Here is a 27180-nt window from a genome sequence, read left to right as displayed (position 1 = left end):
TACAGACTGCTCAATTTTCGAAAGTCGAAAGTATTGTCTATATTGCTTTACATTTTTGTGTTTATGTTCTGTGAATGTCTAGAGTAAATCTGGACAGATTTTGGAATAAGTCTTGATTTAACAGAAGCTCTTGCTTGTGCCAGCTTGAGAACTGTTTGAAGGATCAGAGGAAATGATTTCAGATTGTGGCAGTGTCTTCTCGAGTAGCAGCTGAAGGGGCTTAGGCAAAGACAAACAGGTTGTGTTGTCTGTTAGGACTCATCTAACTCATCTTGACCTTTACCCTGTAGCTGTGACCATCTGACTAGGTGGGGAGATACAGTGTTTCTCTGAATTACAGAGCGTTTTAGTGATGACTGATTCTTTTCAGCACTTTTCTTTTACATCAGTTCATGAGAAAAGCATGTTTATTCTTCAGCTAGATTTCACTGAGGGACATCTGAAATGTTTAAGCACTTCTGGAAGAAGCTTTTTACAGCGATATTTGTCTGTAGAACTCAGCTGAAGTCATTTAAATAGGACAGTGCTTGTTCTGTTATTTGGTCAGGTTAGTTAAAAGGCCACATGCACGCAGCTGTACGCAAGCTGGGAATCCTTCTATGACAGTGCGTTTTCTTGGAAAGGGGAGATGGAAAGACGTGATGGAGTAACTGACGTTTTTTTCTGCCCATGCTCATACTATATGTGGAACTAAAAAAAACCTGAAAATCAAACTTCTTCCTGGATTTAAGGTAATGTTGTCTTGTATTTGTATGACGACGTACAAATAGGGAAACGAAACAATCTTTGCTCATATCCTGTGTAAAATCTTCTTTCGTTCATATTTTGAAGAATATGTCACATAAGTCACATAAGAGTTACATACGAGAAAATGAAAGTGTCAGATATCATTCTCCATATACAATTTTATTCAAATTGGTAAGCAATTAATGATATGTTAAACAACAGTAAGGATTTGTTTTCTGCCAGTAATTTTTTTTTTTCTGTTCTGCCTTTTTACTGGTCTCATTACAAAAAAGTATCTATTTATTTATTTATTTATGGTGTGTGTGTGTTAAAGTTTTTACTTTTAATATTTATTTAAAAACCGTGATTTACAAAATGTATAATTTTTTAATAAATATACAAAATATAATTTTAAAGTGTTTCTACATGTTTGTGAGGTATGTTGTTCAATGCTATTACATTGCACATCCCAAACCTGAATATGCGATTCTTTCACTGCACAGAAAGTGAAAGAGAGTTAACAAGCAAGCAGGATCTTAGCAGACTGATGACCAGTCAATGATTTTTGTTGTTCTAGCTAATGTGTCCTCTTGATTTTGGCTTGTGTGTGTTATGTTAAAGATGTTTGTATTTTTTTTCTTCTCACTAATGGCAGATTTCCAGCTTGATTTTAGCATAGGGAGGGTTTCATTTCACCCCGTTCTCTTATCCACAACATTTATCCATATAAGTTACTCTTTGTGAGAAGCCGCGGTGTCCAGACCTCCTCCTCAACCCATAACGTTCTCAGTGCCAGAGCGTGATTTGTGCCCAAAATGTTTTTTTTGTCCCTCCCATTGGAAACTCAATGACATTGCAGTTTTACAGACCCATGGCCTTTGCATTCCCACACCCCATGAAAGCCCTTCTGAGATTTTGAGGTCAGGAAAGGGCAAATCTTGAGATTTGTTCTCGGTGAAACCGTGATTGTTCTTCCGAAGAGACTAAAAACAACAGGCTATTGCTACATTTTATGTATATAAAGAGGCTTCCATACTTAATATAGAGCTAGTGTGCAGGATTTTTTATTTAAAAAAAAGATCCGGCGTGGGGTGTCGCCTGCAGCAGCTTTGGACCCGAAAAGTTGAATTTGGTACAGCTGTGACAGCAGAGACGTCGCAAGGGGGTGTCGGAACAAAAGGTGTGTAGGCAGCTGCCACTACATTTAACACACACATGTACAGGCAAGAGAACAGAGGATCTGACATACTGACAAGCGTCCCAATCCTGACACCCATCCACCCTCTCAATTACATCCAAAGACATTGATGGATTGAAGGCAGTTGCTAAAGGCATATTAGGGCAAGGGTGGGGGTCTCTGAGAGGAGGGCTGGGGGTCTGAGTGCTCTGCATTAAGCTCATTGCTGAACCGGTCTCCACTGCCAGCCAGGCATAGGTCATGGGACAGGCTACGCTGTAGTCCACTTGGATTTTATTTGTTGCTTGACTTGGTCACTGGAAAGGAACCGTGAGGATCGAATTGGAAGCTTTTTGTTCATCATTACTTGTAAGGGGTAAGAAGGATCTCAATGTTATACCAGTTACGCTATTTTAAGATACTGTAACTTCGTTTCCTTTTATGTACAGTAGTTTCATATTTGAACGCTTTGATTTTCGTAAAAATAACTGAATGCGACACAAAAATAGAGCAGTAACATCCTAAAATAGTTTAGTATAGTTTGTATATTCCGTAAACGTCACTAAGAGATGGGGTTGACATGAACAATGTGTTGCCTTCAGGGTATTTCCGAGCGTTGAAGAGTGGTGTGGTGTGACAGAACCATGTGCTGTAATGCGTGACAGCTTCACTACACATCTCTGAATTCTCTCTCAATCTCTTTCTTTTGCTTTTTATGCACTTTTGTCAGAATACTACTACTTTTCAGTGTGTTGGAATAGGAATTCAGTTTAATACATTCTAATGATTTTACCTGCAGTTTCAGTCTTAGTTCAATATGAAAAACATACATTGCCCTTCAGACGTTTTGGGTTTTTTAAAGAAATCAATCATTTTATTCAGCAAGGACGTATTAAATTTAATTAAAATTGACAGTAAATAAATTTTATAATGTTATAAAAGATTTCTATTTTATTTAAATACTGTTCTTTTGAACTTTCTACTCTGTCAAAGAAGTTTTCAGCACTGATGATAATAAAAGATGTTTCTTGATCACCAAATCCGCTTACCTGAATGATCTCTGAAGGATCTTGTGGTACTGGAGACTGGAGTAATGATGCTGAAAATTTGCCATCACAGAAATAAATTACATATGTATACAAGTTATTACAAAATATGTAACCATACAAAATATGCAACAAATACAAAAAATAATAATTATTTTAATTACTGTTTTTAAAAAAATCCTTGGTGAGCAAAATTTAAACCCAAACTTTTGAATAGTAGTGCATAATGACTTCTATTTTAAGATTTTGTTCTTGCTCATTTCATTGGATTAAGGCTATTTTAACAAATCATATCTGTTTAATAAAAATTGTCTTTAAATCCATAAAGTCAGTGTGTTTATATATATACTGTATATATACTGTATCTTTTTTTCACTCAAATAGTAACCGATTTACAGTCCTGTTTGGATAATAATTTAACTTTTAAAATGGTTATTAATTTTCTGGTGAGGACTGTGTAGACTTAGCAGAAAAAAATATGTTCTTGTTGTTAACAGTGCTTTTCACTTGAGAAAAAGTACGTCAATATTAACAGGAAAGAAAGATCAGTATGTATGTATGTATGTAGTAGCTGCTAGTCTTGTGGCGTATCAGATTGTCTCATTATCCAGCATTACTTGCGCTTCTCTTTCACCCTTGAGCTTTTCTACAGAAACACAAATGACATCTTCCTTGTCTTCTGATTGTGATTTTGATATATTACTGAACCGACAAGCTTATCTTTTGTTTGAACTTTTGTTTTGTTGTGTAACTAAACCACTTATGAGATGGTCATGACGAACCGCTGGCAACACGCTCTCATTTCCAGATGTCACATTGATTTTAATGACGTTATGATGCAAGGGAAGGTGTGTTTGTTTCTCCAAGACCTTTAGTGGTGGCTCAGGATGTAACGAATCACTCAACTCACAATATTTTTTTTTTTTTTTTTTTTTTTTTTTTTTACAAAATTAGATTGAAGACATTATACAGGAAATGAAAAGGTGTCATTTTATTAGGTTATTGCTGCATGTTTCTTTGTGAAATTGAAATATAACAAAATTAAATAGAAATGTTAAAACAAACCCCTAATCAAACAAATTACACAAAAGAAGTCTCTTAATATGAGCAAACTAAGGCTTTGTCTGTTCTTTCCATTTAAAATGAGAGGTAACCATTGGATTTGAATCATGATCCAAACAAAGATGTAGCATACATGCAGCATGAGTAGTTTTTAATCTAAATTAATACTAAATTAGACTAATTGAAATTTGAAGCAAAAACAGAAAGGTCTGACTTTAGTTTTGTGAAACTGTACTACATAAAACACATCTGAACGAAACAGCAGACGAGCTGAATGAGACACAGATTACTCTGTTTCTCAATTCCAAGAACGCAAAGAACGGACTTGTGTATACCGTCTTATTTTACAGCGTTATATGTTTAACTATGACTGTTAAGATTCATTTTAATATGCCAATAAAAATACTGCAGACTTTCTCTGGGTCTTATAACTTTATTAAAATTAAGCAGAACAAAAGGATAAATGTTTACTTTCAAGAGCTGTCAAGTATTTGCGGGAGCGAGATTATAGATAACAGGTTTCCGTACACTGGCTGCCCGCAACGTCTTCTGTGATTTCTAATGGCTCGATTCTCTCAAGTCTGCATTCAATGCATCCTTGATATCAAAAACACATCCGGGCATTTCCATGCATCCTCTGTACTTGCGTTCTTGAGAATTGCAACTGAACTTCAACGGTTAATGATGACGTAAAGCGAGAACACAAGGGCGCAAGATCGCTGAAGAATGCATATTGAGAAACAGCCTCTGCCAGCAGGTGGCGCTTATGAACAGAAGTTATACAGCATTTCCTTGGTTACCACTGTAAACAAAGCAGCGCTGCGCTTATGAACACTACTCTAATATGCATCGTTCAGAGCCAAGATGAAAAGAAAATACTGTGTAAACTTTTCTAAAGATGGTCATTTCTCCTCAGAGATACATTCATATAAATTCCTACTCCAATTGTATGGCGATTTGTTTGACCTACCTGATTAATCACGGTTAATCGTTAGATCCCTAGTGACGGATCAGGGTCATGTAGGGTGACAGGGAAAAAGATTTACCTGACCCTAGAACAGCATGTTAGTCTGCATCGGTATTTGTAGCCTGATGCAGTAGCCTGAGAGTTTTATCACTTTGGCTTTGCTCAGCCATGTGGCACTGCTGTAAACTGACAAGTTTGACCACATTGTCCACACTGATGCTTGAAACGATAAGTTGGTGTAAACAACAGCCTAAGGTACTGTAGAAAACACAACAGATAACTGTGTTTTATCTGTTCATAAGTGTTTTGTTTGTCATGAGAATATGAAGAAGGAACTGCCTCACATCAGAAAGAAACACTTTTTTTAGGGTTTAAAGTGGTAACCTAGCATTGTAGTTTGCTTTCAGAGTTGACGAGACAGACAGCAATGGAGTGATTCACAAGCTGAAGACCACAGATCCATTACACCCCTCCCCCTGAAATGCTGTCCTTGCAGTGCCGTACCCACCGCCTTCCCCCATCTCAGAGATTGGGTTACGCTTGTGGTTTGTCAGACGTTACACCACCACCACCATCTCCCCACTCCTGGAGTAAGTCCAGTGACGGCACTCGGCATCGAACACTGCTGTATCATCAGTATACGTTGTGTACTGGAAAAACGTCTGTGTTGAAAAACAGAAATCATGCGCTGCGGTCAGCAGCCGAGTAGCCATATTGGACAGGGTGAGTTCCTGCCATGCGGGGAGGGTGAGTCAACAGGCTGGAAATATCCTGCAGTTGGTGCTGGCAGTAAAAACCCCAAGGTTGGAGTAAATCGCTGGAGGGTCTCACAAGGCTCCATTTTTGCCCCAGTTTACCTGTTGCTAATGTTTCGAACAGCACTAAAAAAATCAATTAAAAATAAACCTTGAGCATGAGGGTGTCTCCACAAAACACCTTTGCTCTACCACAATTTCTTTGTGCTCCATGTTGGACCAGCCAAGCTTGTTTTTTGTCTTCTTCTCAAGTCATATAGCAGATAAGCTTGCTTTGATTTCCTTTTACTCTAGTATAGTTTGGAAATTGAGCTTAAAATCAATATGAAACATTATTTGTGACCTATTTTGCTTAATGGGTATACCAATGAGTTAATACCAATCTGGCTGACAATCTGGCTGATATTGATATGTTGTTGATTGGTCAGATGGTAAACTTATACATGGCCTATATTACAATGTTGCTATTCTGTCTAAATAATAAAAAGATATTTAAAACACTAAAATGAATTGTAAATGCTACAAGTGTTCAAAAAATTCAAACAGAGAATTGCTTAAAGTCGCCTTTAACATTGTTAATGGGGGAAATGAGCACTGACTAATACCTATACGATAAAAAATCTTTAATAACGGCCACTAACTGATATGGTACCAAAATATTGTCCATCGCTATCCATAATGTTGCTTATTTCTAAGCGAAAAGGAATATTCAACAAGACTTCAGCTTGATTTTATCCATTGGGAATTGCTTTGATGAAAAGCGGTCTCTAAATGACATGTAGTTCAAAGGGATGAGTTACTTTTTGAAGACATCACACATGCAAACAAATTATGCACCACAAGACCAGGAATAAGTATTAAGAAAAGTAGATTGTGTCCATTTTGATTTAGTCATTAGCATTGGAGTTTTCTAGTGATAAAAACTGATTTATTGCTCTTATTATGTGATAATCATGGATTATATATATATATTTTTTTTGAGTAAATGTGTAAAATGTATTTTCATTTCCATAAGTTTGCAAAATGAAATTTCCACTTGGAATCATTGATTTATATGATGTAAACACATATATGCAATTCTTTGGTGTATTGGTCTCCATTCACATCCATTGTAATTTACATTCTATTGTCACAATATCTTAATCAGCACGTTTAGTTTTCTTCCTCAGTACAAAATAGCTTTTAGCTCCGGCAGTGCTGAGATATTGCTGGCGGTGACAGAGCTGTGGTCATGGGGCGTTTTGTATAGTACCAATGTACGAAAACTGTAAACGGCCAAATTAAATGACTCTCTGTCCCAGTCGGTGACCTCCCGCTCTGAGCTGGGAAGGTGATGGATTTCTCAGCACAGCTTTGGACCCGGTCCAAGCCCAGCTCTGGCACGGTCCCTTATCTCCAAGCCCCAGGCCACTCTGCCTCTAGTTACAGGCAGGGATAACAAAACTGGGCTCTCTCACACACACCCCATGTAGGAGATATGCTTACACATGCACACGCGCTCGCAAAGAATACCATATGCCCACACATGGACGAGTGCAGCGTGCGCTTATCCCAGCGGAGCTCTGGTACTTCAGCGTCCCTGCGAGAAGCAATGCAGCCCAACCATTTGGGTCAGAGCTACTTGAAGATGGAGAATTACTCGATATAGTAAAAGGTCACAAACTTGTGACTTTTTTTTTCTTCCCTCTTGGGTTTTTCTTCACTAGCAGGGTGTCTTTCGACGTGTTTACACCAAGGTGTTTTTTCACTTGTTTGCAAGCCTGTGTAAATGTTGCTTTGCTTGTGTTGCACGCTGAAGCTTGGTTCCGCAGGATTTCCTTAGTGGTATGAGCAAGCCGCAACTCAAAATTATAACACCTTCCCCTGTATGTGTGTGTGACAGCTGCATCATACAACGGCTCACCTTTTTGCTCTGAGAGCAGTGAGAAATGCCTTGCTGACAACGTGTTTGTGTGTGTGTGTGTGTGTGTGTGTGTGAGTGTGAGTGTGAGTGTGTGTGCTTGTGCACTCATATACATAAATGTGTTTATTTATTGTGCATTAGTTTTCATGAGCATAACTATTTTAAGATAAGAAAGTTTTTTTTGTTGCAGGGGGTTCCCCTAGTAGATAAAACAGAAAGGAACCAGTGTTTTATCAGTAGCCTTCTTTGTTTGTTCTTTGTTTAATTGCGGTGCTTGCTAACCCTCAAGGTTAGAGATCTAAACAAACCCCAGAGTTCCCCAACTTTGTCATTTAACCTGTCCCTTACCATTTGTTCTTTAAACTTATATAATACCTAAAATCATGCAGCCTGTTGGAAATGGGCTGTTATTTTTCTCAGCAATGAGACTTAGAATTTTCACCTGCCTTATGATAAACTGCATAAAAAAAAATAAAAAAACCTTCTCACATTGACAGAACTCTTACAGTATCTGTACTTTTCTGACTTCGAGCACAATTTATCAACTGCATAAAATGTGCTAAAAACCATACAGTACACCCTAACACCCTGACATTTGTGGTAACACCCCTGAAATTCAGGGGCAAACACTACTCTTATTTTCCTGCTAAAATGTAAAAATGAGTTTAATCGGTTATACGATCACCGTCATTCATTCTTTCTTAACAGTATTTTATGCATATTTGATATTTCAGACATAATGTTGTCAATATAATTAAATATTCTAATAATCTTTAATTCAGTTTGTATTAAATACTTTAGTTTTATACAATAATGTCAAAATAAAACTGATTTGATAATTTCTTATATATATTATTATAATTAGTTATATTATTTATCAGTTTATATTAAGTATTTAATGTATCCTAAATAAAATAATTTCTTCTTGTTGACTCTCTAATATCCTCTTGCAGCCCCCAGTTTGAATACCAATATCTAGTTGCAGCATTATCAAGCAGTACTTTATGCGTTCTCTGTGGTTAGAGAGTCTGACTGCGAGGAACCGCAGTCTGAGGACACTTTCAAGGTCCCTTGTGAAGTGACTGAGATCAGAGCTGGGAATTAGCCCCTCTCAGTGCTCACAGGGTTAAAGGTCAAACTCTGACTCTCATTGCAGATAAAGAAGTCTTTTCATGTATTGGTCCTACAGACCAAAACACACAAACGCACTCCGACTCACTTTGAACTAAAGTCTGTGCTGCTGACGGCTGGCTGAGGAAACCTTTCCTGTCGACACATCCTCTCCATTTGGAGTTCGAAAACTCACATAAACATTTACGTGCACACACACACACTGCTCAATATTTTACTGTGAAAGAAGCGATGAAGCTTGTGACAGGGATTTTTCTGTCATGCCCAGCAGCTTGGATTGTGTTTGAGAGTATTTGAGGTACTGCTTTCTGACCTTTTCTGTCACTCTAGATGTTAGAACAAACAAAAAGTGATGGTGAGTTTGTAGTCTTAGATGTCTTTCTCAGTTGTTTTGTTATGAAAGGAGAACACTGAAGTTAACAGAGTGAGCGGATTTTGTTTCTTAAGACACTTTTCACGGCCTTTAATTAAGTCATTCATTAGTATGGGAGCTGTGGAGGTCTGATCGTATGCGCATGTACAGAATTTTCAGGCTCTGTTTGAACTTTGACATCGACTGTTTTTTTGTGACCCCCAGTCAAAACTGATGCCATAATCACACAATTTTGTGGCAGTTTTTTCTTTTCTTTTTTTTCGGGCAAAAATCTCATTTTACTATTACAGATGTGTTTGTTGTTGTTTTATTCAGTTTTCTTAAGTTTAAACTCCTGTAATAGGAAACTTATTTCCTGACTGCTTCTCAGAAGAGGAAAAAAGAGCCTAGAAGAGTTGATACTTTTGCATTCTCACGGTGCCATCAGCCTATCAGGATTGCTATGATGTAATTTTGACATGTCGGTTTGAACAAACCACAACCCTTCAAAAGTGTTTACTTTACTAGAAGGAATTTGTTTTACAGGAACAAGGTGGAAGAGCTTTTCCAGTCTGTCTTTTTTACAGTCTTTAATATGCTTCTACTCAACAATAACTCTGAAGCACACTTCTTAATTGTGTGCTTTCTCCAAAAGACCTAGAATTTAAAGGTAAAATCAGGGTTATTTGTTGCTTTTTACTGCATGGCAAGTAGCAAGGAAGTAAGAACTTGTAATTCAAGTTGGTCACAACTCACACAATGTTGTCTCTGTGCATGTGCACTTTGACCTGAAATGAGGAAGTTTGCAGGCTTCCCTGATCAGGGAGTCAGTTTGTGTCAGCAGTCATGTGGGGATGAGAGGGTGAGTGTGTACAAGCTGGATTTATATATATATATAGAATTGTGTTTTAAGGCCTTGGTTGTTTTTTAATCGAAGGCAGAAATAAAAAATAGCATGTTTTAAAATGATCCTGGCCCATATGACAATTCTTAGGCTGCAGTAAATCCATTCATGCAGTCATTCATTCATACACACACACTCACACACACACACACACACACACACACACACATAAACGTGTGCCATCTCGCTCCCAGGCATCTGTTCTCACTGTTTGTTTCTACATGGCTTTTTATTATTCTAAAGTGAAAAATTCACTTAACCTTCAAACGTGGCTTAAATATCCATGTTGACTATAAACAGTTAAAAGGGAGACTTGTTAGTGAGAGAAAACTGTGAGTGCTGCTGGATGACACACTCAAGCACAGAGACACTTCAGCAGGTGTTTCCCTGCAGGTGAAGATGCTTTAGGTCTGTAAGCGACATCGGCGTCAGCGGTTTGTGAACGAGAACACATAATCAGGCTGCGGAAAAGGGCTCTGCTCAACCTTATATGTGGATGTCATGCGATGTGTTGTTTAGAGGAAACCTAGCTATGCTTGAGGTGAGGTTTGTTTTTTTGTTCTGTCCTGGCAGCTCCCATTATGGTCCTGAAACATAACAATATCAGGAAATTTCTAAAGTGAGATTTCCCTGCTTGTCAAAGAAATTGACAATATCTTAAAGTCATGGAAATTTTTATTGTAGTTTATGATTCGTTTTGAGTTATTTGATAAGCAAGAAATTACTATATGTGACTCAAATCTTGATAAATTGATTTTTAAAAATCCTTGAAAAATAATGGAAATTTACTGACGAGAAAGTTTGGGAACCCTTAAGTTTGGAGGCTTTAAATTCTCCCTTCATTTGCTAAAATATAGGGGTGAGTGAGTAGGTGACACAATAATCACCGGCCGCAGATTATTTGACAGGCTCTCCAATAAAGGCTTTGTGTCCGAAATTATTGAGAAAAATTATTAGGAATAATCATCTTTAATCAAGATTTTTTTGCTGTCATAAAATTGCAGAAGTAGGGTAGCAAGCAGAGCATGTAATTGAAAATCTGTTGTAGTTTGTTGGGCTGTTAAATTGGTACAATTAATTATGTAAAATATTGTAAATATTGATGTACGCTACTGTTCACAATTTGGGGTTGGTAAGAGATGTTTTTTCCAGCAAGGGTACACTGTATTGTTCAAAAGTGACTGTTAAGATATTTACAGTTATGAAAGAAATCATGTGACTCAAGACTGGAATAATGACTGATGAAAATTCAGCTTGGTCAGAAATAAAAATTACATTTGAAAATATATTAAATTGTTTTAAATTGTACAAATATTTCACAATTTTTACTGCAATGAGAATTAAAAAGAAATGCAGCCTTTGTGAGCATATTATACTTATAGGCTTATTAAAAATAATCTTACCCACTCTAAACTGTTAAACGGTTGTGTATATGTGATTCATTGCAATTCATTTGATGAGTTAACCAGCATATGTGATAAAATTATTTAGTATATTTAGTAAATATACTAAATATAGCAAAGGTTTTTAAGGTAATATTGTAAGAAGCCCACTTGTCTTTTTTTTGTCTCTTTTCTACATTACTTTGATGTTGATACATGTTATATGTAATTTATTTGTGATCCACCCCCCAAAAAATGTAAAATGTTTCAATCGATTGACTACCTTAGTATTTTGCTGTTACACCAGTTTTGATTTACGTTCTGGTCTCTCTTTTCTTTCACAGAATTCATCACAAGACCATCATCATCTTCATCACCAGATTTTTCCAGGGGGGTTTGGATATCAGAAAAGACACCTGTTGGATGACATGCTGCCTGAGCAGACAATGATCTGAAGGCCCTACCAGGAGGCCACATTCTTTCTTTCTTCCTTCCTTCCCTCCTCCTTTTTTTTTTATCAGTGGAGGAAGACGGGTGAGCTCAGCTGCCTCAGACAGGTGGCATACAGAGAGAGAGCGAGACTCTCTCACACGCACACATCTTTATACACAGAAGCGACTAGTCGCTGTTTGTGCTCCTGTAACTCGAGGAATTTTGACCTCTGACCTCACCACACCCCCAACCTTGACCCTACCCCTGCTCGGCCAATCACAGCAGCCATGGGGAGGAAAAAGATCCAGATTCAGCGAATCACAGACGAGCGTAACAGACAGGTGAGTGCAAAGCCTGACTGTCTGCAGTGGCAGTGTTTTTAGTTCAACATAAAAGACTTCAAAATGCGTAACTGAAAATGATTAATTTTGGCAGCTTTCTCTGAATAAAACACACAGAGTATACTCAGGAGAGCCTGAAAGATATTATTGGCATTTTAACAGAAACCTTTCTTATTAGTTCTGACTTTTTTGGGGGAGTTTCCTTAAGTTGCATTAGTGATTTAGACATCTTGTAAAAGAAAAACAGTGTGAGGCAAAATCAAATCTTACTCCTCCAATGCAAGGTTTCTGTTGATATATTGTTGAAGTGGGGATTTTGTAAGTACTTTTTCCCATCCCGGTTTAATATGCAGAGACAACTACAAGTTAACTACTCATAGGTTGTCTTCCCTTAGGGTGTAAACACCGGTGCTTTCAAAACATTGCTGTTTGTATGAGTGATGAGGTTTTTCAATTTCTGACTCAACTGATACAGCAGAATTTTGTTTAGTTTTCATAAAGTTTTTACATATAACAGTTACCTTTAGTTTCTTTAAGTTTTAGTATTAGTTTTATTCATAATATTGGTACCATATTGGTTATTGGCTGATTTTTTTTTATTGATTAAACGGTATATTTTACAGACTGTATTGGATACATAATTATCATGTAATTTCATTAGAAAATCAAATATCTGTTTTTATATAGTACGTTACGATGTTATGATCCCTTAATTCACTGGTAACTTGTAAACCTAATTGATCATCTTTATTTTTTATTTATTTAGACAAAATAGAAATATAATAGTAGCCTCTGATATTCGTTTTTAGCCATAACAAGAATATTATCGCCCTAAAATTTTTAAGGGACTGCTTTGCAAGTTTTATTCAGTCTATGGATACAGAGTTTTACTTGTTTTATTTGTAGTATTTTAGGACTGCCAAAGATAATATGTTACTGCATAAAAATTTTCAGGTCTATCTAGTGTCATTCTGTGGCATTTCATGTTTTTGAAATGTAATTGAAATAAAATGCAATTTAGGGTGCGTTCCCACTTGTAGTTTGGTACTCTTGGTTTGTTTGGTCAGGACCAAAAAAAAACAAAAACAAGATATATTGGATTTTTTGACAGCGAACATAAAGATACTGAACCTAAAGGCATAGTTATACGTTTACAATCTGATTAACGTATAATGGTCGGGTTGAATGATTTGTATTTCATGACATAACTTACTGAACACCCCAATTAATAGATGTGTTTGACGTAAAGTGGCACTGCGCAGGCTGATTGGTATATGACATCAAAGTACTCATTCACCTATCGGTCTGCTCAGCGCTGCTTTAAGTCGAATACACCTAATGCCGTCTGCTGGACTAAGTAAGCTCATTGTTGCGTTTACATATGATTAAATTTTTTTTACCACCAGCGAACTCAAGAAAAGCTCATAAAAGGTACTTTACCTCCACGTTTGCCCTTTGCTCATTTTATTTTGGATACACTGCTCGTTCCACGTTGTCACATAGTGATGCTCCTTGTCATTACATTCTGTTTTTGGTTAGTTTAGAAGTATTTGGTCATATTTCATTCGAACCATTCCAGAGTTTGTTTGCAAGCAGAAGGAGACCCATCTTATTAGCGCTTGGTGTGTATTAGGGTTCGGTTGCAGTGTTCACACTTACACACCCCTAATTCATAACCTTATAATTCATATCATTCAGTTATAATTCATATCATAACCTTAAATTACTATGCGGTATTTTTGTGGTATTTAATTATGAAATTATTCATATAAAGTTATGAAAATGTAAGTTTAGTTTAGTATATATATTTATATATTAAGGTACCCCTATTATGGATTTTTAAAATTACCTTTCATGGAGTGTCTAACAGAGCTCTAACTTAATGAACACATCCTGCAAAGTTTTAAATCTGAAAGTGCACCGCGTATAAAGTTATTGTCACTCAATAGAAAGACTAGACTCTGAATCATTGAAACAAGTAGTTTTTAAAACGAATCCCAAGCCATTTCATGTTGACATCAACATGAAACATTAGTTTATTGCCCGCCCACTTGTTGGTCTTTTCGCGTTGATCTGACTGAAAATGCAAATTCTTCTTTGCCACAAGATGCCGCTTCTGGAGCGGTAAAAATAGCTGTTTCCCCAGTTACGCTGTACACAAAGCAGCACTGCGCTCACAAATGCTGCTTTATCAGGCATTACAGGCATGATGAAATGCAGATTAGCTTCACGCAAAGGAGCAGTTAGGAAAAATGAATTGTTGAGCGAATCGTTTGGGGGTCGTTGAGCAAGTAAGGTAAAAATAGACGAATATTCTAAGACAATGAAAATTGACCTTGGATGCATGTCAACCGGTTCTTTGGGAGTCCCAAAACCAAAATATTAACTTTTCATTACCCATAATGGGGCACTTTAATTTTCATGTACTTTGCATTTTAGTTTTCGATATACAAACACTTCATTGTTTGAGTTTTGTTTAGAGGAGTGTTCATTTTTGCTGTTTTTTTATATCCACCTAAATGGTGTTGACCTAAGCTTAATTTCTGTTCTCTGTTCCAACAGGTAAGCCTGTCATATAAAACCCATTAAATCACAAACTTCACAACAGTGTCCTATTGAAATCTTAAAGTAATTCATTGTGTTTAGTTTGGAGTTAGATGTTCTACTCACTCTTTCCCTCCATGTTGGTGAGAATGTATGGGAAATGTTGTTCTGGTCACAGCTGTGCTGATAGGTGTAGTCACTCTGACCGGAGCAGGTGTGCATACTCAACCTCAGCTTCGCTGTGTCAGCGCTCCCTCAGGTGTGCCTGACTAATCATATTTTTAACAAAGTTGCAAAAAAAGTCTTGTAGTTTGTTTGACCCAGATTAGGACTATTTATTTATTTTAGTTTTTTTACTAAATATCGCTTTTAATTGAGATTTCTTCTGGAAAATTATTCTGCTTTGCTCATCTTGTCCTTCCGACCTTCCTGTGGTGTAACAGGTATTTGGGCAAATTAAAGAATTAAAGAGTGCGAGAAGAGGACATGAACTACAGTCTTTGCTGCAATAAAATGTGCCTTTTAATTACCAAACTCCAGCATCGAGGCAAGTATATAGGAGAGGTGTAGAAGAACAGAGGCATCCAGAACTGACAGGCGGCAGCAGGTGAGAGAGCGAGCTAGAGTCCGCGTGTGCAGTAAAGGTCAGTAGGTAAGCATTCGGTCCTGAGGTTAATTGGATCGAGAGAGTAGCGGAAAGAAGTCAGCTCGCTGCCTCTCAGCGTTCTTCACAATGATAAAGTTGTGTTCTCCTGTTGCCATTGGTTACCTGCGATTTTCTATTTTCGATGGCAATTATGTTGCTGGTGTTTATCCTGGTGCTGGTGTGGAGAGAAGGAACATCAGCTCTCTGATTGTCGAGGTGGAGGAGATTCTTGCACCTAATGGAAAAGGGCTTTTATTTACAGAGATGCAATCACTGTCTGCTAACACTGTCGAGTTCTTAAGGTTATGGAGTCCAGGGTTTGAGTAGAAAAACTTTCTGTCTTGAGGTGGCACTTTTGCTAGCAGAGAGCAAGAAAGCGGTAGAAAACTGTTTGGTCAGTTTTGAGAGCGAAAATTAGCTCTTGGGTGGCTAATCTTGAGTCAACCTCTGTGCACTGCAAAAATTCCTATAAGAGTAATTCACAAAACACTGTTCGGTTTCCATTTGGTTCCAGACCTTTGTGACCTTTCTGTTGAGTTACAAAAGATGTTTTGAAGAATGTAGTTGATTTCATTTTCACCTCGCTATCACAATGAAAAGTGAATGGAGCTTTTAAGCTTCGAAAACAACACAAAACACCATAGAAATATCATAAGTAGTCCATAAAAATCCATAAAATAAGACAAATTTACCTAAGAAGGAAAACTGCATTAGACATCGTTCTCAGTTATCATCTCTTTATTCATCCCTGCCTAACCCAGTCTTTCTCTTTTCTTATATTTAATGACATTTAATGTAAATTGTCATTTTTAACGGCCAAATTTGCATTAATGTCTTCCCAGACAGTGAAAGTTAACAATTAAGTGAACTCTAAACAAGTCTGGATACTGGATATGGTTTATCTGGCTTGTTGATTAGTTCATGAATCGTACATCACTACTTTCAGCTAGTGCACATTAAGATTGTCAGTAAATAATGTCTTAAATTTCATTAAAATTTTCCCTTTGAATATCTTATGTCTATCATATTAGTTTAGAAGACCATGTTTATGAAATTGTAATGGTGCTGTTGCATCCTTTTTGAATCTCCAGTTTGAATCTTGAAGCTCCAATCCTCATTTCCTGGTCATTTTATTTCAATTAAAAATGAAAATAGATTCTTCAAAATATCTTCTTTTGAGTTTCACAGATGAAAGAAAAGTTTGGAACAACATGAATATGTGTAATCGGTTGCTGTAGGTCAACTATAAGTTTAGTATCTTCTTTTTTGTTTAACTGTAAACACTGATATAGTTTTCAGTTTTCACCCTTCACTCAATCATCATCTTTTTCTGCCTGTCTAAACTAATCTTTCTCTCTCTATCCACAGGTGACCTTCACCAAACGGAAGTTTGGTCTGATGAAGAAAGCCTACGAGCTCAGTGTGTTGTGTGACTGCGAGATTGCCCTCATTATTTTCAATCACTCAAACAAGCTCTTCCAGTATGCCAGCACCGACATGGACAAAGTGCTCCTCAAATACACGGAGTACAATGAGCCACACGAAAGCAGGACCAACGCTGACATCATCGAGGTAACACAGACATACAAGCCCACCATGAATCCTCCTAATTTCAGGTGGCAGGAAATTGTTTTATTTGTTTGTTGGTCTCATTCGTCCTTTATTTGTTTGCTCCTTTTCTTCATTCCTTCCTTCCTGTCTTTGGTGAACCGTGTTAATTTGGTTGCAGTAGTTCAGGCAATATGCCTATTTGGTCGGGACTAGTTTTCCCTGAGGAGGCCAGGTAAATGTGTGTGTTTTTCCTCACAGAAACCTTGTTAAAATCACAGTACAAATTACCTATGGTTTTCCGGCTAACACATGAGTCCTCTGAGAAAGATCTCATCCAAATAGCAATGGCTGTAATTGTGATGCCTTTTTTTACATGGAGCTTCTCCTCGTTTATTTTGACCTTTATCGAATATTGTAACCAAAGCTAAATTTGTCACTTCATTATTACACAGTCATAGCCTTCATAATGGATTTAGACAGGGATAATACCATGCTAATTTGATTTAATTTACATGGTACTTCTAAGAATATTATAGTATTACCTTGTTACCATTTTCAGGATACCTTGGTTATACCATAGGAACAATGTAAATCCACAACATTGCTATTTCTTCAAGAAATGGCAAGGCTTTTGCATAGCTAAACACTCACCCATAGGGAGGCCGGGCGCATGTGTAAGAGAAAGAGTGTGTGTGAACGTCAAGAGAGCATGAAGGGTGATTCAGAGGCTTGTGGATCTCTATATGCTGCTTGGATAACTGCCTGGACGATGGTGGGACAGGAGAGATAGGGACAGCTGCACCCTCTACCACCTCCTGCCTTTGGCCAGAGAGGAAAAAGTGGCTTACACACAAACACACACACGGTGCCCATCCGGTGTCCGTCCTGTCCAACACAAGATGACGACTGCATGTGTGTGGCATGTTCTGGGGCGCGTAATGTTAACATGGAAAGAACAGCAGCATCGGAAGTGTTAAGATAATGTAACTGAAACGCCACTTGAAATAAAAGGATAGTTCATTCTAAAATGAACATTTTGTAATTTACTCTCTCTTATGGGGTTTTGAACCTGTAGCTATTTTTTTACACCCTTATGCACCTTAATGTAGCCTTTTCGTATAATGTGTAATTCAGTGCAATTTATGAATTGGACCAATCTATTTGAATTGTGTCCTTGATTTAGTTTACTGGAAAGGAAGATTATCAGTGAATAACAGCTTAAATCATATGACCTCAGCGGAAGATTTAAAAAAGAGTGTCTCAGATAATATAGTTGGAATGTTGCCTGAATAAAAAGACCGTTCACCCACAAATGAAAAGTTCTGTCTTTATTTACTCACCCTAATATTATTAAAAACTGGTATGTTTTTTTTTTCCTGTCTTGGTGGACCTTCATGCAGCTGTTTTCCACAATGAATCATTCAGAGCAACTTATGAACAGGATCAAGTATTTAATTGAAATAAACCAGTTCAAAAGAATCATTAGCATGCAGATTGAACTGGTTTGGTTGATCAACTCACTGACTCAATGATTCAGATATTTTGGTTCTCGGGTTAATAGCTCACTGGAAAGGAAGATTATCAGTGAATAACAACTTATATTTAGGTGTTTTACAGACACAAAACTATCATATAACCTCAGCGGAAGAGTTAAAGAGTGTTTTAAATAGTATAGTTGAAATACTGCCTGAATTTAAAAGAGAGTTCATTATTTACTCACCCTCACAATATTCCAAATTCATGTTTTTGTTTTGTTTTTTCTTGACTTGATGCAGAGGTTTTCCATTATGAATAATTCAGTGCAAATTGATCATGCATTTAATTGAAAAGAACCAGCTCAAAAGATTTTGTCTTCAAACTGGATAAATTTGGTACTCAAGTTCAAATCACTGGTTCAATGATTTGGTTGCTTTGGTTCTTGGGTTTACTAGAGGAAAAGATCATCAGTGAATGACAGCTTCAATTTGGGTCTTTTACTCATTCAAAACTATCATGACTTAAAATCCGGGATGTAGTGTGCAAGTCGTATGAACCAATTTGTCATTACTATGGACAAAGGGTAAGTCGTGGCCTAGTGGTTGGAGAGTTTGACTCCTAACCCTAAGGTTGTGGGTTTGAGTCTCCGCCATACTTGGCTGTATGTCACGTCACTTATTCACTGTGACCTATGAACAAATACTATACTATTAGACCTACTGGATAGTTGGTAAATAATGACAGAATTAAAATTTTTGGGTGAACTGTTCCTTTAAGACATCAAATGGGTGTGTGTACAGAAAATGCTGTGTTTATTTCAACATTAGGTGGTCATTCTGTGCAGTTTCAAATGCTGTCATCAGAGGGTAAATACTTATGTATAGTGTGTGATGCTGAGAAACTGATGACTTTTGCAGAAGCCCCCAGTGGTACAGGTGCATGTTTCCTGTTGGTTGCAGCTGCAGAAATCTCTTAAGAGAGTGTGTGCGTGTGTGTATGTGTGCGTGTGTGTGTGTATGCGTGCATGCACTGTGGTGAGGGTGTTAGGCCGCTGTGGGCCACATCAGCTCAAGCCTGACTGGGCTGCTTTGTGTGTGTAAAGGCTGAAGGCTGTCTCATGTAATATTGAGAGGCAGAGTGACAGTAGAGGCAGACCTGGTACAGAGTTTCCAGTGTTTGGCCTGATGTTTTTGGGGGAAGTACCATTCAGAAGACTCTTCCTGTAGCTCATGTCTATGTATTCTCTGCTTTACCTGGTTATTTGACTTTTAGAGAGCAAAAAGAGACAGACAGGCAGGCAAAAAGAGACAATTCAATGAAGTAAGGAAGATTCACAGTTTATAAATGATGAAGTGGCTTACAGACACCCAGAGTAAAACCCTCATTCACCCTACAGCTCACTGTGTACACACACACACACACACATATTCAGGCAGGCATGCTTTCACACTGATGCATGACTGAACAGACTCATATGTACGCACACTGCCTCTCCTCTTCTCTCTAGCTACATATCTCTCTTTTTGCTCTCATCTCACTCGCCTCGTGTTGCACGTGCCTAGTGTGTGTGTGTGTGTGTGTGTGTGTGTGTGTGTTGTATGGGGGCTGCCTGCTTCTTCTGCCAGAGCTTGTTAATCTGCTTGACTGCAGATCCCAATCAGGAGAGAGACAGAGAGAGGGAGAAAGAGACCGAGAGCGGGAGGTGGAGAATGAAAGAGACAGAGAGATGAAGAGTGGGTGTTTAAGGATGAAGATCCTGTAGATATCAGTTGGGACTGAAGGGAGGTGGTTAGAAGAAAAACACAAGGCTTCACAATTTTTCATAAGCAGTTCAGATGAAGAGGCCGTGGGGACACAAAAACAACACGAAATATATATATTTTACATTTCCTTTATAAATGGTTGGTGTGATTCATCTATTCTCAGCTTTCTAATGAAAAAATATGATAGTCTTTCATCAAAATGTAATAACTTTCTCTGCTTCTGAAATGATGTTTATTTTGCTGATAAGGTGGGTGGAAAAAATCATAGCATTAATATTTTCATAATCCATTTTTCACAATCCAATCAAATCCTGCTAGATGAGATCAAGTGCTGATTTACTGAATATTCTGTTCGGTCTTTGTATACACTTAAAGGGACAGTTTACTCAAAAATAAAAATCAGTCATCATTTACTCTGCCTTTTGTTGTTTTGAACCTATATAACGTGTTTTCTTTTTTTTTTTGCAACACCAAAATGGATTCTTAAGATTCTTCATGTCATTGCTTTTCATGTTGTTAAACAATTAATTTATTATATTTCTACTGCTGTTTAGGAGAGCACTTATATAGAAATCAGGGCTGGTAATAGAGATTTGATAAAATGTTTTCATATTAAATTACATATTATACGATACTAATCAATTTAGTAATGGCATATATCTATATTTCCTAAGAAAATCTTGAGATTAAGATTCAGGCAGGTCAGGTGGCATAATATATGGAGTTGTATAGGGGCTGATCTGTTCTGATCTGATGAATGTTGATAGAATGTTTATATTGAGCTGAAAAGTTGTGTTCTTAATATTGGCTAGTTTTGTCAAAATAATACCAATTCCAGTGATATATATATATATATATATATATATATATATATATATATATATATATATATATATATATATATATATATATATATATATATATATATATATATATATATATATATATATATATATATATATATAATTTTTTTTTTTTTTTTTACTGTTCTTTAAAAAGTTAATATTATTATTATTATTATTACAATAAATATTACCAAATTAAATTAAAAAATAACATGCAGCATTTCTATATTTGTCAGTTAAGTAAATTAAACTAAAAAGTTTTAATGACTTAAGTTTTAAAATTAATTATTCAGACAAACAGTAATGAAGAACAAATAAACAAAGTAACCACAGTAAGTAATTTTCTCTTTTTATTACCAGCATTACAGTTTAATTATTATAAATGACATAACAGACAGTGGCAGAAACCTGCTGTGTTTACATTGATGCCATGCCAAGCTGGCATTTTGACCAGGAAGTGCACATTTATGAGCATTCAGGGGTAACCACCTGTCACCAGACAGCAAGTACTAAACTGAGTGTTCTGTAGTACCAGTTCGACAGGAGGAACTGAATTTAATTTGAGTATCGACTTGACAAAGTGTGCCTGATAGCAGCAGTTCTTTTCAAGTGTGACCAGTGGCATTAGATTGTCGAGATGAAATGACTCTTAACTCTTAACCTCTGTCTGTAAGAGATGAGAAATCTTCGATATCGAGATGATGTACTCCAGATTATTCTCTCAGATCCGCCTCCACAGTGGGCTATCAGCCCAGATCAGCTGCTAAAATGACTCCATTAGCCTCATGTATGAGTTCTAGTCAGACTCGCCTGATAATGGCAGACATGCTACCTTTAAAGGAGGAATTGAGATGGAGGGATGAAGAGGAGGAGGAGTGGAGGGTTCAGAGGGGCCGCTAATCTGTCAGATGGGTGTATCTGGATGCTATCGTCTGTGTAAGCTGGCAGGCTGCGGCAAAGCCGAGGTTTTAAGCGCATTCTCAAGGGATGGCCGGGGGGTTGCTGCCTTCTCCGCTTTACTCGCTGCAAATGGAAGGTGACGTTACAGTCTGCCTGCGTTGGACATCAGCACACACACGAGAGAGAGTTATTTGTACGTTTTAAGACCATAAACCACCAAAGACCCCTCATTTTTGTATCAGTATGTCTTTTTCAATTGCAGATTCCCTCTCAAATGTTTGCTTCCATCCCACATAGGAAGTGGGAGTTTGAAAAGACAATATGGGATGGAGTGAGGAGGGGAATAGAGGACAGAAATGAGTCAGCTCGCTAAATCGTGGAAGAATGAGAGCATTACAGGATTAGAAAAGAGACACAAAGATACAGTGTAAAAAAAACAAACATCCAGAAACATTAGAAGAAAGAAAGTGAAGGTCGAGGGGTAACAGATGAAAGTGTAAAGACAGGAAGGGGAGGCTAGAGAGGGGGACCGTACGGGGGGGAGGGAAGGAGGGTGGTTGCAGGGGGAGGGGCGCTACTGAACGAGGTTAGCCAGTCAGAGGCAGTAGAGCTCTGCAGGGGAATCTTCCCTTGGCAACACAAACACGCACCCGCCCCATAAAGGAGAGACAGCAGGCGGGCAGAGAAATACAGGGACAGGTGAACAGATTGGGCCAACTCAGAGACAAGCTGATCAGCTGACCTCTCCTCACTGTGTGTGTGTGTGTGTGTGTGTGTGTGTGTGTGTGTGTGCGTGCGAGAGAGAGAGTTATGATGAACGATCAATGCTATGTATTTTTTTTTCTTTTCATCATTCATCAAATCATCCTCTAAATCTATAAATTATTAGCATTGCTTGCTAAGGCTAATTGCTAATGCTGATACTTGAGGTTAGGGATTTCAACAACCCCTATTTCTGAATATTTTATTTCATTATATAAAATATAATATTATATATGCATTAAATTGATTAAAAGTGACAGTTTATGATGTTACAAAAAAAATCTGTTTCAAGTAAATGGTGTTATTTTTCTATTTTTCAAAGTATGGGGAAAAAACTTAAGCAAATCAACATTTTGCATTTATGATTTCTGAAGAATCATGTGACAGTGAAGACTGGAGTAATATTAAAAAAAGAAAACAATTTATTTAAATTGTAATAATGTTTCACAGTATTAAGGTCATTGCACACTGAGTCCGAAATTTTTGCATGCATTTTTTCGTATTCGTGATCCGAAAAATTTGTCACGCACAGAGACCTTGCACACTGAGTCCGATGCGTATTAATGAATGCGTTACGGAAAAAAACTAGTGATGGGAAGTTCAGATCATTTTATCGACTCAGACTTTTGAGTCTTATTCAGCAAAATGGACGAATCATTTTTCGAGTCATTTCGTTCATTTTAGCAAAATGTAATTAAAATGTTACGTGTTACTTCCCCAACACATCTAGTACTTACGCAAACGTTGATCACACTACAAACAATACAAAACTAAAATGCTATAAGATACAGAAAAGATTAATTCATTTTTTAACGTGAGGTCGAATGTATTTTTTGACATGCGAAAATTTTGCATGCGAATTTCGGACTCGGTGTGCAAAGGACTTTACTCTTTTATTGTATTTTTTCATAAGAGACTTCTTTCAATAACATTAAATCTTACTGACCCCAAACTTTAGAACAAAAATATGAGAAAAATAATGCATTTAAAGCGTTAATTGACCGATTAGCATTGCGGATCTGGATTACATAGTTTTATGCTGTATTTTGTTAGTACACTTTTTATGTCACTATGACCTCTGTGAGAAGGAAGATGGCAGAGCTGAAAACTGTTTTCTATTCCGCCTCGATACCCCCATCAAACTACTCAGAGAAAATCTTGTTTGGAAAATCTTCTCAAAAATGACTCAAGCTGTTTTCAGGCTGAAACCAATAAACTGAGTTTCTCTCTTTTTTAAACCTCGTGTAACTTATTTCCAGCCCACGGTTGTCTATGGGCTGTGCAGTTTCATCGTTTTCCAAGTCATGCTGTAAAATCGAATTTAGCCGCTTCACTCCCTCATGAAACATTTTGGTGGTCTTGGTTTATGTGTCGCACATTACACTATGTTTGATAAATCAATGCTGCTTCTCTCTGATTGACATTTGTGTTTCCAAATGTGAAATATGCTCCTCTTCTTTTCTTCTCCCATTCCAAATGCTTTAAGACATTGAGAAAGAAAGGCTTTAACGGTTGCAACAGTCCAGAGCCAGACGGGGATGATTCGATCGACCAAAGTCCGTTACAGGAGGACAAATACCGCAGGAGCGATGAGCTGGACATCCTCTTCAAACGCTATGGAGTGAGTATTCCTCTTTACCCTGTCATTCTAACCTCCATCCTTCTCTTTCTTCCCCTCTGTCTCTCTCCTGTCCTCGGTCGGAAATAAACCAAGGCTCTGAACAAGAAAGAGCACCGGGATTCGGAGAGCCCAGACCCCGAGGAGCCGTTCTCCCTCACGCCTCGCACAGAGGAGAAGTACAAAAAGATAGACGAGGAGTTTGATAAAATGATGCAGAGCTATAGGCTTTCAGTGAGTACCCGTGTGAAGAGGCCTGCTTTTGGCCTGCCAACCAACTCACACAGCCTGCTGCCGGCCCGGCAATGAACTCACAGAGCACCTAGCAGCCATCCCTCACCTCATTCCCCTCCCACCACCCCTCAATCCCCTCTGAATGTGTGTGCTTGATCAAGGAGAGGGCAGTCGGGGGCGAGAGGGCGAGTGTGGGCCGCATCCCTTTGATTCTCACGATCCACTTTTTCAAGCGCGCCTGTGATTTATAGCTGTCTTGAATCTGCGTGCTGTTGTTTCTTGTGTTCTGCGATGACTGTTGCTTGTATCACGTTTGCCAGGAATAGACTTCTGACTCATCTGGGTCCCGATTCAGGCGTCGGTGAAGATCATTTTCATTAAGGCACTGTCAAGAATGCTTTATGCATGAGCCCTGCATGAGGAATCTCCTCTCAGGAGGTACAGAGAAACAAGAAATTGCTGCTCGCTATCTCGACGTATCGTGGGCCCGAGTTTGATATGATTTACATGGTGAACGTGATTCAACAGGATGTGGGCAGCAAAGACTGATTAGTGTAGTAAGTTGCATTCTCTTTCCTCTGTAATGCTAATGGGACTGGAAATTAGACATTGCTCGGTAGCTGCATCCAAAAGCCCTGACGAAGGGCCAGTTTCCTCTCTTCTGCGTTCATGGGCCAGAGCACAAAGAGAGTCATCCAGCACCTCTCTCTTTCTCTGCCTCATAATCCCAGCATGAGTGCCCGAGGAAGCAAAGCTAAAACCTTAATCCCTCTCACTGGGGACACCCGCAGCATGTGTACTACGAGCTCTACTTAACAGCCCAGAAAATGATCAGTTTGTAATGAGTTTTTAGATATTCACCACTAGCTGTCTGATTTGGCTGTTGGTGGCAATTTCAGTGGATAAAGCTGGATTGTGAGGAAATTGTCTTCAATTTATTCTGAAATTGTTTTAAATTTTAACTTCATGACTTAAAAAAGACAAGTAATATTTCTGTATTGTGCACCAAACAGGAATGCAGTGTGCATTAGTTCTAAATCAGTGATTATTATTTATTTATATATATATATATATATATATATATATATAATTTTTTTTAAATCGGTTTATCTTGGATATACACTACTTGGAAAGTTTCAGGTGAGCAATTAATTAATTAATACTTTTATTTAGCAAGGATGCATTAAAAAAATGTATCAGGATCCATGAAAATATTATGCTACACCGTTGTCTTGTCATCACAGGTATAAATTAGATTTTAAAATATATTCAAATAGAAAGCAGTTATTTAAAATAACACTATTTAAAAAAAAAAAATACAGTTTTTCTGTATTTTAATAAAATAAATCTAGCCCTGGTGAGCATTCTTTCAAAAACAATAAAAATAAAAACTTTTGAATGGTAGTGTATATCAGTTGATATTACATATTTAATTGACCCATTTCTGTCTATTTTATATTTAGATTACATTTGCAATATCTAATACTCGCTTAAATGTAATCTTTAAAATTTAATAACACTTTTTAGCAGATCTCAAATACATTTGCCTTTCATATTTTCGTTCACAATGTTGCAAGTAGCAAGTGTAAATGGGCTCTGACTTTTGTTCAGAATCCACTTGACAAATTAAATTTCATATTATATTATAGAAAATTTGTGATCGCATTGTGTTGAATTACATTTAAATCTATTCAGTAAACCGACCTGAAAGATCATTCCTCGTGTACTGTGAGCTCCAATCCAAAGGAACTTCATGTGATTTATGATTTGCCAGCTTGTTTCCCAAACCAGTCAGTCTTTCTCACTTGACTGGTCACGCTCTTCCTCAACGTCACACAGTCCCCCTTTCAGTAGCAAGTGTCGTTCTTATCACAGTTGTCTATCGCTTGTCTGTGTCTAGACTGATATAATCTTGAGTCTGTTGTATTTATCTTCAGTTGTTGAAGGCACCTCAGAAGTGTAAGATTGCACTTTCTGGCTGAGAAATTGGATACTAGCAAGCTAGATTTTTTGTATTAAGCTTAGGTGTGTTTGGTGCTCCATATTTTAAACCAGCTGCTCGTCTCACACTAATAACCCTTCCCTCTCCCTTCACGCTGCCTAGCCTGTGTGCAGGGCTGGAACTTACTCGTCTACAGGCCCATATGCTACATGAGTTACTCCCTCCAGAAACGTAACTTGGATATGATTTACCTGGAATATTCTTTTAAAACCGATTTGGCTTCGGTATATTAGTCATTACTTTGAAAACAACAGTGGTTATAGAGGATAAAAGCCCAAATTCTGATCACAGCTCAAAACCCCAGTGTCACTCTTACATTCTTAAAACTAAAGGTTCTTTAATGACATTATTTGACTTTATTGACTTTATTTTTCTGCTGAAGCTCAGACAGAGAGCCTAGAGGAGAATGGGAGAAGGACAGAGGAAGAGCCAGACTAACTCTAACAAACTGGGTCCCACTCAGAACACAGGAGGCCTAGTGTGGCCCACATTCTAAATTTAGAGGCCCTGGTTTTGCTGAAGGATCATGGGAAAATGGGTCTCCATCAGAGCATCTGGACAGTTTGAGTCCACACTAAATGCCGAAGCTGGCTTATTGCGCTTCGCAAAGCACAAGAACGAAGATCGGCTGGCTCAGGAGTTGTCACGGCCACATGCCCCT

General features: G+C 37.7%; 1 protein-coding gene across 11 annotated transcripts in view; it reads left to right on the top strand.

Moving 5' to 3' along the window:
- LOC132158541 (myocyte-specific enhancer factor 2D homolog) overlaps positions 1-27180 on the top strand; it is a 62616-nt gene that overhangs the window by 17639 nt on the left and 17797 nt on the right. For 6 of the 11 annotated variants that reach the window (XM_059567988.1, XM_059567987.1, XM_059567991.1 and 3 more), the window contains exons 2-4: positions 11750-12178; positions 16737-16940; positions 24380-24517. In XM_059567988.1, the coding sequence (XP_059423971.1) occupies positions 12125-12178; positions 16737-16940; positions 24380-24517 (396 nt within the window). In that variant the 5' untranslated portion in view covers positions 11750-12124. Of the gene's footprint in view, positions 1-2108; positions 2280-11749; positions 12179-16736; positions 16941-24151; positions 24287-24379; positions 24518-27180 lie in introns of those variants that run through there. The other 5 variants (XM_059567993.1, XM_059567992.1, XM_059567986.1 and 2 more) reach the window with 3 other exon arrangements.

This window comes from Carassius carassius, chromosome 15 (genome assembly GCF_963082965.1).
Source record: "Carassius carassius chromosome 15, fCarCar2.1, whole genome shotgun sequence".
NCBI classification, from domain to species: Eukaryota; Metazoa; Chordata; class Actinopteri; order Cypriniformes; family Cyprinidae; genus Carassius; species Carassius carassius.
The sequence above is the reverse complement of the archived record's forward strand: the minus strand, read 5'-3'. Positions and strand labels throughout refer to the sequence as shown.